This window comes from Meles meles, chromosome 19 (assembly GCF_922984935.1).
Source record: "Meles meles chromosome 19, mMelMel3.1 paternal haplotype, whole genome shotgun sequence".
Taxonomy (NCBI): domain Eukaryota; kingdom Metazoa; phylum Chordata; class Mammalia; order Carnivora; family Mustelidae; genus Meles; species Meles meles.
This window is the reverse complement of record NC_060084.1, coordinates 1,605,460-1,619,145: the sequence shown is the minus strand read 5'-3', so window position 1 is coordinate 1,619,145 and position 13,686 is coordinate 1,605,460. Positions and strand designations below refer to the sequence as shown.

Genomic DNA, 13,686 nt, shown 5'->3' with positions numbered 1-13,686 from the left:
CTGGGGACACTCTCACACCTGGCCCTGAGGTCACCCCATCCCCTCCCACTTGGCTCAGAATCCCCATTCCCCTCTCCGGACCCCTATTTCCACAGCCCGCAGAAACCCTACACCCACAGTGGTTCTGGCCAATTCCACAGGCACGGGTAACCATCTCGCTGAGGCTGGTCTGACCCCGGAGCCCCCTCGCCAGCTCTCCATACAAGCCGCAGGGTTTCCTAGGAATGTGGGCCCACGGGAAGTCCAGCGTGGAGGGGATGCCCAACTCCCCCCCACCTGCGGACGTCTCTCCCTGCTCCCACCCTGCTCCCACGTCCCTCTCCCCACCCCCCAGAGGAAAAGCGAGGTCCTTTGTGGTGGGTTGGCTTGAGAGCCATCCTTCAGAGGAAGGACAGCTGTCCCCCAGCTGGGGCCACAGGTTTCCCACCTGCTCCCCTGGCAAGGGATGTGGGATTTCTGTGCGCTCCTGGATGCATCCCGAGCTGAGTTTAGCAGGGCTCCCTGGAGCGGATGGGGGGGCACATTGCTTGTGTGTGTGTGTGTGTGTGTTGGGGGTATGGACCATTGCGGGCACCTGGCCCCCCAGGGCAGGGTGTGAGGGCGTCCAGCAGGGTCAGCAGCTCCGGGCAGCCCTGCCCACATGGGGTCAGGAGGCCCTGGTGTTCTCCGATTGGATAGGGTTGCACTTCCCTCGCTGAGCCCGTCTGAGGACTGGGGCAGAAACCCCTCACTGGGCACCCAGACCTGCAGTCCCAAGGTTCAGGCCGTGGCCGCCCCACGAAGCCCTTTCCACTCTGGCAGACCCTCGCCCGCCCGTCCTCGAGGCCCTGCTCCAACGCTGAAGCCCAGAACGCAGCGTGCAGAGCTCCGAGTGTCGTCCGTGGGTCCGTGGAGAGTGCCGCGGCCCTCAGTCCTGCTCTGCTCTGGGGTTCGGCGTCCCCTGCCCTCCCGGTGCCGGACGGGCAGTAGCCACAGCCGCCTGCAGGCCCGAGGCCACACTCTCCCCCGTTTCGACTGCAGCAGCCCCTCCGGACTCCGGCTCAGCCTCCCCGGCCTCCTTCCTGGCCTTTACCGCCGGTCCCAAGCCAGGGGGCTGCGGCCACTGTGGGGGGCCTCCCGCACTGCCGGCCACGTCTGCGAACGAACGAGGTTGTGCCAACAGGTGCCCGATCGACCACCCCCGCGGGGACGACACCCAGGGTCATCCCCGCACCCAGGGTCTGGCGTCGAACAAAGGACACAGGAGACCACAAGCAGTACTTAAGATTTTGATCATTTTTCTTCAAAAACCAACAAAAAAACCCCACACACAAAATCCCCAGAACTCCCCACCAAGCGCAACAGGTTAGCCACTGACGGGAAAAGAGACGTTAGCCACGCACGCCGATCTGCAGCAGGCGTCCTGGCCGGGCTGACGTGGCCGCCAGGACAGCGGGAACACCGTGCGGCAGGGGTGGTCCTCGGCCCCACAGGGAGATACACAAGATGCCACGGCGTCCTTTGTTAGTGACACGTTAGGACAGGAGAAAACAGCAGGTCCACGAACAAACACTTGCTGCTTACGGCAGGGTTTGCTTTATAAGGAAAAAAAACGAAGCTGGACAGACACGCGTGCCCGGGACGCCTGTCACCAGAGGGGGCAGGAGGAGCCGCCAAAGGCCCAAGGCGCCGTGGAAGCACTGCCTGGTGTCTGAGGGCAGGGGCGACCATGCCCCGATTCCCCACACCCACCAGCAGGCCACCCCGGAGGGCCCCCGTGGGCTCCCCGCACCCCGCCCAGAGCCAGCCTGTGCTCGGGCACAAAGCAGGACAGGGGGACAGCGGGCCGACTTCTCGGCCTCCTGGGCGGCTCAGGCTGCTCGGGGGCCTGGAGCCCAGACGGATGGCGGCAGGCTGACCACGCCAAGCTTACACGGCCCTGGGGGCTGAAGCGGCATCCTGGGCTACAGCCCGTACTGGCCGCAGCGGCCGCCCCTGGGACAGCACCGAGGGCACCACAAAGACAAAAGCCCAAGGAGGCAGGGCAGGCCCGGGAGCAGGTGCAGCGGGAGCAGGCCCAGCTTCGCAGTAGCAGAGTCTGGCCTGGGAAGGGCCACGTGGCGGGGCGTGGGGGGCTCCCGCGCCAGGAGCCCCAGCCAGCGGCAGATGCCTTCCTGGGGTGGGTTCGTCGGGCCCTGGGAGGAGGCTGTCTTCAGGGACTGCCTGGCTAGGGAGTCCCGTAGCTTTCCCCATCACGGTGTCTGCTGTTCCTGCCTGGCCGTGTCTAGATTTCCAGCGCGAGTCTGCCCAGAAAACCTCTCGTTCAGTCCCGGTACCGGATATGGAACAGCCCAGGGCCATCGTGCGTTGTGCCTCAGCTCCCGTGGGTGTCCAGGGCGGGACGTACGGAGCCGGGTGTCCAGTGTGTCCCGGGTGACTGGGTCTAGCCCAGATGCTGGCCCTGCTCTGCCGTCCCGGGTGGCGCACACGGGTGGGAGCTCGGGATCGTCCGGGCACCCGTGACCTCTGCCCGGGCCCCCGCCAGCAGCAGACACCAGGTGCAGGAACCTGCCCTCCGCTGAGCCGGGGCCGGCGTTACTCTCGGAAGGCAGCCGTTCTAGTGGCCTTCTCTTTTCTCTTCTGGGGGTCGGGGAAGGACCCACCCGTGAATCTTTAAGGCAAAGAGACTAAGTCCCGGGATTAGTTTTTGCTAAAGTCACTACATCTACAACAACAACAACAAAAGAAAGCCAAGCGTGCGGTCCGGGCTGCTGTCTGTCTGTCAGTGCAACTCGGAGGTCCGCACAGTGAGGCCCGAGTCTCGGTGGCTCTGCTCCTGGGCTTGGAGTGCTGGGGACTCAGGATCCCCCCCCTTCCTGGAAGCCTGTGCTGGGCCGGGCACCGTGCCCCACGACACGCCCGAGGCCCTGGCAGGCAAGTCAAGCTGTAGGGGGCAGAGGGCAAAACTCTCACTATTCCCCCTCATTTCTTTAGAAAATAATCATCTTAGCGGCGTCAACTTGACCCCAAATTTAAGTTACAAAAATAACACAAACAAAGGCTGAAAGGAGGCCCTGGCGGACGAATAGGCTGCGGTGGGTCAGGGCCCGGCCTCTTCCTGGCGCCGCACTCTTGGAAGTGAAGCCAGAAGTTCGCTTTCTGGGACGAAAGTCGTACCAGTCTGCACTGGGGCCCCAGCCCCCGACCGGGTGGAGGGACGGCGCGGGGCGCTCGGCTGAGCTGCCTGGATGACGGGACCGGAGTCGCTTTTCAAGGGGGTGAGATGTTCCAACACCGTCTTCGCGCGTTTTCTTTCCGGCAGCCTCCTGGTCCTTCTGGCTTACGTCTCCTGGGGCACCACCCGCATGAGCTTCTGGCAGAGGACTGTCGTGGAAACTGCGGCGGGGGGACACGTGAGTTAGCTCGGGGACACCACAGGGGCTGCAGCTCGCCGTCCCCCGTGGCCACACCTCCCACGGCTGCACGAGCAGCTAGAGACCCAGAGTTCCTTCCGGAACCTCCTAATGTGCGCACACCTGCCCGGGGCCCGCGGGCCTCCCCGCTGTGGGGCGCCAGGCCGCACACCAGCCTGGGGAGAGGCGGAGAACGCTGTGCGAGGCACCTCAGCCTCAGCCCAGGTCCGAGCCCGGGGCTCCTGGGAGCCACACCGGGGTCGAGGGGCGGGCACGGCCTCCTTGGGGTGATCGCCGCTTGCAGGCTGGCCTGTGCAGGGACCCACGCCCGCTGCCCGCGACCTCTGCGAGCACTCATTTCCGGATGGAGGGGCTCCTGTTCAGGCCCCCGGGGTGGCGTGTTCTGGAAGATGACTGACAGGGAGCCAATGGGCTGGGCTGGAAGCAACGCTGCACCGAATGACCGGCAGGCGGGCGCCAGACGAGTGCAGACGGCCACCTGGCACGGGGTGACTAGGGCGCAGGCCTGCGGATGCCCTGACTTTCCCAGAAGCCCGCCACATTCGACGTGCTTTCCGTCTCGGGCCTGAGCTTGGCTGGTGAAGGGAGCCCAGGACGGCAATCCTGGGATCCCACACCATCCTTCTCTGCCTTTCTAGGTCAGCCGGCTGTGTTTAAGCTGGCGACAGACGGCGGGATTTCATGACTTGGCCAACGCAGCCTGGTCCTCGGGAATCCCTTGTTCCGAGATTAGCGGGCGCCGAGCTGAGCGTCTTATCCCTGAGATACGCAGGCCGGACGCCACCGCCGAACACGCCACAGCACCCCAAAGCTCCGTGAATGCCTCCCTGCTGGCCCCGCAGCCCGGGCCTCACACACCTGTCACCGCCCCTGGCTGACCCTGGGCCCTAGGCCAGTGGGAGCTCCTCTGCTCCCGGACGGGGGTTAGACCAGAGCTGCAGACGGCCCTGCTCCGGGGTCGGGGGGCAGGGAAGCTGAGGCCGGCCCTGGGTCCTGGGTGCAGACAGAGGGTACTCACAGATGCCATGGAGAAGCCACTTGGGCTTGTTTTTCCACCAGACCCCGAAGAAGTAGACGGGTAGGCCGCTGAGGATTATGGTGAAGCCGATGCCACACTCCACGGGGGTCTTCCAGAAGGAGACCGCGATCAGGAAGAGGCAGGCCAGGATGAAGAACACCGGGAGGGCCAGGTTCACCTGGACAGGGATGGAGAAGGCACTGAGGCCACCCGCACCCCGCCTCTCACCCCACACCTCCTACCGCCTGCCAGCCCGAGTCCCGTCCACCCTGATGAACGCGCACCCTCACCGGAGGCCTTTTTCCTTGGGACCCCGACCCCCGGGCACCCCCTGCATCCCCCGCTCTGAGCCACTCCAAGCCACTCCTGCGTCGCTGGGTCGTGGCCGAGCTTAGAGCAGCTCTGACTCTGCGGCCTGTTCTGGCCTTGGCCTCCGCTGGTTCCCACCCGCACAGGTTTCTGAGTCAGCAACGGGGAGCTCCAGCCGCCCTCAGCGCGGGGCCACGCAAGAATTGCTCCGAGCACACAGCGTGCAGACACAGCCAGGTGGGGCCCTTGAGGCTTCCCAAGGTCAGGGAAGGTCAGCCTCTTGGTTCCATCACGGGGTGGAGGCCTGGCTCAGACCCTGACCCACGGTCACCCAAAGGAGGGGCCCGGCGCTTCTGGGAAGACCGTGGCCGCTCACAAATCCCACAGCAACACCCGCCTCCTCAGAGGACCCTTTGTGGGCAGGCGGGCTGTGGTCTGTGCCCCACGGGCCCACGGCCCACACACAGAGTCCAAGGCCCAGAGCGGCAGCCATGCCCACAGCTGGCAGCCACTCCGGGGACTCTCACCCCGCGTCTGCAACCTGGTGTCTACACGTCAGCATCTACACACAGGAAGAAACTCTAGAGTTTCTTGTCTAGAGTCCTTGTCTAGAGGACAAGGGACGAGCAAGGGTCCCCCTCAGTCACCCATGGGGCACGCCACCCTGGCCACCTGGCCCCAGCGGGGCAGTGCCCCCCACACCAAGTGAGGGCCGTGCTGATCCTGGGCACTGAAGTTGCCTGGGTCCCCCCAGAAGAACTCGTCCTAGGCCCTGCTAGGCTCTCTGCTGGGGAGAAGCCTCATAGACAGGTGCCCACTGCGAGGACCACGCACCAGCACGAGCTGGACGGGGGACAGGAGCTGCTGGCCAGTGGCTGCCCGATGGCCACAAGAACGTTGGGGCCATGGCTGACGTGTTCACAGGGCCTTCAGGGCTGCCTTCCTGGGAGAGACAGGGTCACCCTTGGGAAGCTGTACCCGAGGCCTGAGCAGACAAGGACCAGCACTCGGCTTTCTCCTGGGACAGCCACGGCCAGGGCAGGCATCTCCACCCGCAGCCCAGCTGGTCTCCCCTCCCGAGCTGGGGCCTGTCTTCCTGGGCCGGTCGGGGCCTCACCTGGCCCCCTGCCCTGCGGCGCTCGGCAGTCCCCCACCTGGCATGTGGGGGTCTCACTTATCGCTCTGCCCTGCTTGGAACAGTAGCTCTAGGGCACGTACGGTCTGATTTGTTCAGTGACGAACCCCAGCACCTGGAAGCACGTGGTCAGCCCCCAAGAGGTTCCCAGTTACGACCATGACGCGAACTACTTCCCTGTCTAGCTCGGAAGCGTGTGCACGGAGATCTGACTTGGGCCCTGCCAGAATGTTCCGGAGAGAGTGCCCTCACCCCTGGTTGGCGGAGGGAAGGGGGGGACGGCGGCCTGCCCGGCCACGGGCCACTAGGCACAGAGCTACGTGGCTGCGGAGGCCCGGCCGGCGGGCCGCTCACCTTGATGGGCCGCTCCAGCTCAGGCTTCCGGTAGCGGAGCCACAGCATCCCGGCGATGGCCAGGGCCACGCAGAGCCAGTTGAAGAAGCTGAAGAAGTTGATGACGGAGAAGATGTCTCTGGAGAAGGCGTACAGCAGCGTCATGATGCACTGCGAGCAGAGCGAGGCGGGGCTGGGACACAAGCACACGCCGAGGGCGCGGCCCCCCGCGGACACCCTCTCCCCGCCCGCGCACAGCCGGCTCCGACACCCCGACTCCACAGGCCTCCACACCGTTCCCACGCCTTCTGGTTCACAACTACTATGCGTAGTTTTTGGAACTAAAAACTCAAAAAGAAAAATGTACAAAGCGTGACGTGAGGAAGCACTCGTGCTAATTATCCGTGTCTCCGCCAAGTGTGCCGCCTGCGGACAGCACCGGGCCGGCCGGCCGGAGGACAGGGCACGGACGCGCGGCCCACTTACCGTGAAGACGAGGGACGGCATAGGTGTCAGGAGCTGCGGGTGGATCATGGAGAGGACGGAGGGCAGGTGGCCCTCCCTGGCCCCCACGAAGAACAGCCTGCGGACACAGGAGCACTCAGTCCCCTCCCACACACTCCCGGGCAGGGCAGGGAGTGGAGAGGGTCCATGCCGAAGGGCTGGGCTCCCTGTGGGGGCTTCCCGGCATCCTCGAGGGGCTCCGCTGGCCAGGGTTTCGAAACGAACACAGCAAAGAGTCCAGAAGGACATGGTCGTGTTACCTCCAGCTGGGGGCCGGGGGACGCCAGGGGTCCGGGTGGGGGCTCACCGAGAGGACGTGAAGAGGGACCCATTGACGGAGCCGAAGCAGGACAGGCCCACGAAGACGGGGATGATCCAGGACATGACGCCCAGGTGGTAGGTCCCAAAGTCCTAGGAGGACGGGGAGCGTGAGCCCCTCAGCCCGGGGCCCCAGCCCAGCGCTCCCAGCTCTGCGCCTGGACAACAGGTCACGCGGCCGTCCTCACAGCCGGGCCCTGGCATGCTTCTACACAGCTTCCCACGGGCTCATCATGAGACGTCTGCACTCGGAGTGGCCTCCTGGGGTCTGGACCTCGGGGGCAGCCCCAGGGACAGGACCTGGGTCAGCACGGGGCGCTGTGCCTCAGTCCCCATCCATACCCTCGGGCACCTATCACCACGCCAGATGCCGGGGGTCCCTGGGCACAGCGTCCCCACATCAGCACATCCGCTCAAGGGAAGGGAGCGCGGCTGTCTCCGGCTGGGCCCCCAGCACCCTCCCGCCGCCTGAGAGCAGAACTGGGTGTTTATTCAGAAGAATGGCGTGAGTGTTGCCACGGCTGAGTCACCAGGTCTGGGATCCACCTCTGTTGGCCCGGGAATGCCACGTCCAACAAGCCCAGGGTCCACGGCACCCGTGCAGAAGGCTCAGACTCCCAGCGGCTCCGCCCCGTGCTCAGGGCTGGACGCGACGCTCACCTGGGACTCACCCCTCCCCCCACTGCCCCTACCCGCCCCCCCCCCATGGCTCCGACGCGCTGGCCCACACCTGGCCAGGGGGAGGCCGGGCCCCAGCGTGCGGCAGACCCGAGTCTCAGGGGAGCCCGGGGTTAAGGGCCAGCGCCCACTCTTTCCGGGGGGTGGCAAAGCGCCACTCAACCTCCCCGAGGAGGGAGCGGTTCACAGGGGCCTGGTCTGCTCGGGGGCGTCTTACCACGGCCACAGCCTCTGACGTCAGCATCTGCTCCGTGGACAGCGTGGTGAAGTAGGCCAGGTTCGTGAGCACGTACACCAGGGTGACGATGGGGAGGGAGATGATGATGGCCAGGGGCAGGTTTCTGCAAGCAACGGGGGCAGACGTCATCCAAGGGCAGCCTGGCACGGGCCGGACCGGACGGTGAGGAGCCGGTGCCCCTGCCACCATACGGGGGGCCAGGGCCTGAGCCTCACTGCATGGGGAAGGCGGCCACCAGCACGTGGAAGGGGCTGGAAACCGGCAGGCGGGCAGCGGTGTGAACCTGGGCCCGGGATTCCGCCGCTCCAGCCCCGGGCCTGCGGGAGAGCCTGGTTCCAAGTCACAGGGCGGCCGTGAGGACGGCACCCCGCCCCAGCGACCCTCCTGCCCCTCCAAGGCCGGCCCGGTCTGGCTCTGAGACATAACCGGGCTTCCTCCTCCTCTCACGTTACGGTAACACAAGTCTGTGCGTGCTCGTACCTGTAGGGATTGATCATCTCCTCCGTGACAAAATTCAAGTAATTCCTAGAATTGAGAGCAGAATTTCACCACACACCCCTCACAACGCTTAGGGAAAACAACACCGATCCCAAGGGAGCCCCTCCTGGCTGTTCTGGGCCCGTGGAGTGGGGATTCCCCACCCATGTGTGGGGGCCCCAGGTCCTGAGCACGGGAAGTCAGCACTGCCCCCCCCCCCCCCAGGGCAGCCAGCACCGTCTCTGAGGCAGAGGCACAGCCTGGCCCGACGGGGGCCACGCGGGGAAAGAGACCCGAAGGGCAGCCCCCCACGGGCTTCTGTGTCCGCAGGGAAAGTGCTGCCACGTTGAGCTGGTTCCAAGGCTTCCCTGGCTGCTACCTGACCCTTTCCGGCACCTTCTGTGCCTGCCCGCCCACTGCAGCCACTCTTGTGGCTCAGGACAGCCTGCCCCGAGAGCAGAGGCCATGGCTGAGGACCCAAGGGGACGGAAAGCGTTGGCCAGAACTGCAGGCAGGCACCTCGCTTCTGGCGGGGAGAGGTCAAGAACCACCACGCCCAGCCCCTGGAGCCTGAGTGCTGCACGCCGGTCAGCAGAGGCTGCCCACAGGAAAGAGGCTTGCTGCGAGCAGTGCCCAGGGCTGCACAGACGCACGTCCTTGCCTCTCCGGGACGCGCGGGGCTAGCAGCAGCTGGATAGCCTTGCCTGCATTCCCCAGAACTGCCCGCGGGCGGCCAGGACACCCGATTTCTGGACCCGAAGGCCCACCCAGCCGGCGTGCTCCCAGCCCAGAGACCCTGACATTCTAGAACCTACCATCCCCCGTAGGCAAAGAGGCCACTGTACAACGCCAGCACGATGTTCCCCACGTCCAGCTTGGTGCCCTCAAACGAGAACTTGGGATCCAGATTGGACACGTCACCTGGCAAAGGCCCGACAGACAAAGGAATGCCGGGTTAGACAGCACCGCGAGGAGGTCACACCGCAACTTCTGGAATATTCCTGGAGCAAGATTCAGTCGCACACAGAAATGCTGGGGGATGCACCTGCTGAACAGCCTCGCCAGCGATCCCACGCTTATGCTCAGGCCAGGAGCGAGCAGGCACAGGGGACCCGGGGGACGGGTCCCCAAGACGCCCCTAGCCGCCCTGTGAGCGGAAGGCAGTTCTGCAGACCCTCAGTCACTCTAAGCCCCCGGACTATGCGCTGAGGGGCGGGACACCCACATGTGCGCCCACCTGCAGTTCATCGGGGCAGAAGGGGCTGGTCAGCCCAGGTCATCTCGGAGGACACCCCCCACAGAGCCCGTGACACGCGCCCCAGGTCAGGGGCAGCCGGGCTGCAGTCCCGGCACCCCTCCGTGCTGGGAGGATCTCGGGCTGCTGACCCTAGAGCCAGGTTCCTTGCGGTGGGACAGCGTTCACAGCGTGACCTGGCGGCAAGCATCAGCAGGAAACTTCTCGCTGATGACTCGGATGTGTCCTTGGGACCTGCCCGCCCCAGAGACGGTGACGGTACGACATGAGGGGGCCGTGAAGGGCCGGCACCTCCCAGACAGCCAACAGCAGGGCCCGGGGGGGCTCCGTCCTCCTCTCTGCTGACCGTTTCCACCGGGAGCAGCCCAGGGGGCCCTGATGTGCGGTCACACCACCCAGTGTCTGCCCCCGTCCTCCTGTCGCTTCTCTGCTGGGTCTCCCCTCTATCGTACCAGTGACGCGTGTCCCTGGATTTAGGGCCCATCCCGAGCCAGGATAGTCCCGTCTCACACTTCCCCTCAAATACATCCGTGAAGACCCTTTCTCCACCTAAGGGCGCAGTCCAGGTCTCAGGGGACAGGGTTCGGGTCCAGCACCCACACTGGCACGGGAAGGGGAGGGGGCTGTGGGGGGACCCCAGCTATCAGGTTCTTTCTGACACTCAGCCTAGTGGGCTCAGGCCTGGAACCACCCGCTCCGTGACGAGGGGCCTGCCTGCCCGCGAGCCCCATGCTTCTCCAGTGCTCCCAGCGCCCCGGCTGGGGACAGCTGCCGCAGGGACACGGGACATGGCCGGTCACTCAGCCCACTCGGCCATGGCTGCCTGCACATACGGTGGTGGCAGGGCTGCACCCTTGGCCGGGCGTGGACAGCTCGTTCGTTCGGGGACGTTTCTAATGGAGTCCTTACGGCTCTGCCCGCGAAGGCCCGTGTCGCTGCCAGCCAAGAAGCCACCAGCCCAGGCGCCGCGGGGTGAGGCAGGGATATGGCTCCAGCCCAAAGCCAGGATCTGCAGACCCCCCGGGAGCCCAAGGTCTCCCACACCTCCCACCAGGGGCCTCCGTCACCCCAGGAACAGGACACAATGATGGCAGGGGAGGGACTTGTGGAGGGACAGCAACTTCAGATCAGCTCCGCCCTCGGCCTTGTCCGTCCTGACCCCACAGGTGCCGGGGGGACCTGGCCCGGGTCTCGTGACCGACCGCTTGGCCCCGGGGCAGCCGCCCCCTCACCCCCCGCCCACGTGTGCCCTGTCTTGGAGGCCCAGGTCCTCGGCCTGCCTGGTCACAGGGTGGTCAGCTGGCTGGGTGGGCGGGGCCGAGCCGAGAGCGGGCTCAGGACAGCACAGCGCACCTTTCATTCGACAGCGCCCAGGAGAGTGCCCTGAGCCCCCCGTGGCTCCCTCCTGGCCGCACCCCACAGAAAGGGTCTGCCACGCACCCCACGGCCTTGCCCACGTGCTTCTGCTGGCCAGCAGCCGGGGAGGGACACAGAGGCTCAGGCCACCTGCTCCCGGATCCCTACAGTGGGATCTAGGACCACGATGGGGGACTCCTCTCTGGGGACCCTGTGTGCAGTCCACACCACCGGACTCCTCCTGGAGACCGCCCTCCCTCCATAGGGGCTTGCGAGGGCCGCAGGTCCCCAGAGCGCTTCTGGAGCACGGGAGGACCCCTCACACGTGGTGCACGCGTGACTGTCACCGAACACTGCCTCGCAAACCTGCCCCTCTTCCTACTACCACGCGCGTGTTATACGTGGTTCCAGCGACGGATCTTCCCTCCGCCGTGACGCAGACGCAGGGGCTGGTGCAGTCGTTAGAACTGTCCCCCCGAGTTGGTGACAGTGTGCACACACATGCACCTCGGAGACACTCCGTGCAGAGGTCACTTTCGGGGGCCAGCACCCGGCCTGGCACAGGAAGGGAGATGTGGGCGCTCCGGGTTCCTGGCAACCGCGGGTACAGTGCCGGGACCGGGACGAGGTTCAAGGTGGGGCCTGTGGTTTCAGGTAAGAACCAGGTGCTTTCAGCCCCGCGAAGTCCCATGCAGCCGTGACGTCCTCCTCGGGTGCCACTCCCGCTGTGGCCACCAGCTCCAAGCTGGGACACGGACACACGGTCATCCCCCGAGACGGTCACGCAGCGACTGGACTTCCTGACATACGACAGTGTTTCCTGGGGCCTACGGCCTGATTCTGCAGGGTCTGCGATCCGAGGAGACGCTACTGCTCTGACCAAGCACAGACAAGAGTCTCCCTGGGGACCTCGGCCAGGCCCCCCCACAGCAGCCTGCAGATTTCTCCTCCTAGGTCAAGTGCCTGCCAAGTGCCTAGAGTCACTCGGAGGAAAGCAGACAGCAGGCTCATGGAGGGACCGCACACCCGGATCCCGCACTGTCCCCAGACCCGGCTCCTCTCCTGGCATGGAGGATTGGGGGCGGGTCGGGGGGCAGTCGGCAAAGCTCTGCCAAGGATTCGGCTGCAGCTCCTGGCTGCCAACCCACCCTCTACTGAGTTCCTCTGGGCTGTCACGCACCTGCCACCTCGTCCAGATGCAGCGTGCCCCACTGTACGTCAGGGACAGAGGAAGGGGCCTGACGGTGACTTGAGTGGGCAGTGTGCGTGCCCCCCCAGCAGGGCTCGCGGTTTTGTTCAGACTCAGACCACGCTGGGCGCCAGCCCAGAAGGGAAACCCACAGCTTCTCCAGGCTCCTGACCCAACGTCGGCCAAGCATGCTGCCCCCTCCTTCTCGACAGGCACCAAGGAGCAGGCGCTGGGTCTGCTCGCTCCATGTGCCACGGGGTCGGGGTGAGTGCTCAGGGACAGTGGCTGCGCCCGCCCTTGCCATCCTGGGGTCCTGCTGGGGCTGGAGCCTGAACAGCAGGTGGTCTTCGCAGAGGCCTGGTGAGCTGGCAGGAGGGCCCGCCTGCCCGTCTCCAGCAGCTCCAGCCGGGCCGCCCTGTCGGGATGTGTGTTAGCAGCTGCCCAGCGGCCGCAGCAGTGGTGAGCGAGGGTGCGGCGCGGAAGAGACATGGAGACTCCGTGTGGTCTCAGCCCCCCGCCCCCCCCGCCAGCTGCAGCGGGGCACGTGCGGCGACGTCTGGAGACAGGCGGGCTGGTCAGGGCGGGTGGGGGGGGCGGGCGGCTGTCTGGTGCGGGGAGCAGGCAGCGCCGCTTAGCACGCTGGGACACTGAGCACGGCTCCCCCAGATGGCAGCGAGAAGGGGCAAAGCTGTGCTCACGAGATGGGTGACCAATGCTGGGACCCCGGGCACCGTTCTCATTGCTGGCTCAGACACGCGGACCATGCTGGGCCCCCAGGCGGGGTCAGACGCGGATGAATGACGACAGTCCCCCAGGGCCACCATGTGCCAAGCTACCCGATCCCCTGACAGCAGGCCAGAGAATGACTGTGAGAGACAGACACGGTGCAGGTCCTCCCGCAGGCTCCGAGAGCGGGGCACGGGCACCCTGGGGCCACCCCTGCTCTGTGCACCGCAGAGGTTCCTCTATCTGCTGCCCCAAGGGGAGGCGGCACGCCAGCTGAGGTTGGGTCCTGGCCCTCGGCTCGCCCGCACTGCAGGAGCCCCCGAATCCGTGGCCCTTCATGTCGGCCTCTCCTAGCCCCAAATGCAGCCCCCGACCGCACCCTCCCAGAAGGGCCTCCAGGAACGGGAAAGTCAGCGCAGAGCCAGAAGCTAGGGCCACCTCCCGCCCACCGGGACCCCTTGTGGACCGGGGTGATGGGGGTGGGAAAGCTCAAGGCCCCAGGGAGCAGCCATCCGGGAAAGCCCAAATCCCGGCATCCCACAGACACAGCCAGGGGAAGCAGCAGCTCTGAGCACGTGGGGACAGGTGTGGTCCTTCCTCCCACCAGGGGAATGTGCCAGCCCTCCAGCTCCTGCGCTGGGAGGACCAGGGCTACCCTGATGCCTGCGTCCCGAGACCTGGCCTCTGCGAGGGCGGAAGGCCCGGTCAGACGCTCACCGCGGCTTCTCCAGCGCGCC

The 13,686-nt window shown here is 66.0% G+C and overlaps 1 protein-coding gene across 1 annotated transcript in view; it reads right to left on the bottom strand.

Moving 5' to 3' along the window:
• Positions 1–1,260: 1,260 nt before the first annotated feature.
• Positions 1,261–13,686, bottom strand: part of SLC7A5 (solute carrier family 7 member 5) — a 31,516-nt gene continuing 19,090 nt past the window's right edge. The window contains exons 3-10 of the mRNA XM_045988633.1: positions 9,239–9,344; positions 8,427–8,471; positions 7,926–8,049; positions 7,020–7,123; positions 6,695–6,791; positions 6,230–6,379; positions 4,432–4,609; positions 1,261–3,375 (exon numbers count right to left, since the gene is read on the bottom strand). Coding sequence (XP_045844589.1) covers positions 3,320–3,375; positions 4,432–4,609; positions 6,230–6,379; positions 6,695–6,791; positions 7,020–7,123; positions 7,926–8,049; positions 8,427–8,471; positions 9,239–9,344 — 860 coding nt within the window. The 3' untranslated portion in view covers positions 1,261–3,319. The remainder of the gene's footprint in view (positions 3,376–4,431; positions 4,610–6,229; positions 6,380–6,694; positions 6,792–7,019; positions 7,124–7,925; positions 8,050–8,426; positions 8,472–9,238; positions 9,345–13,686) is intronic.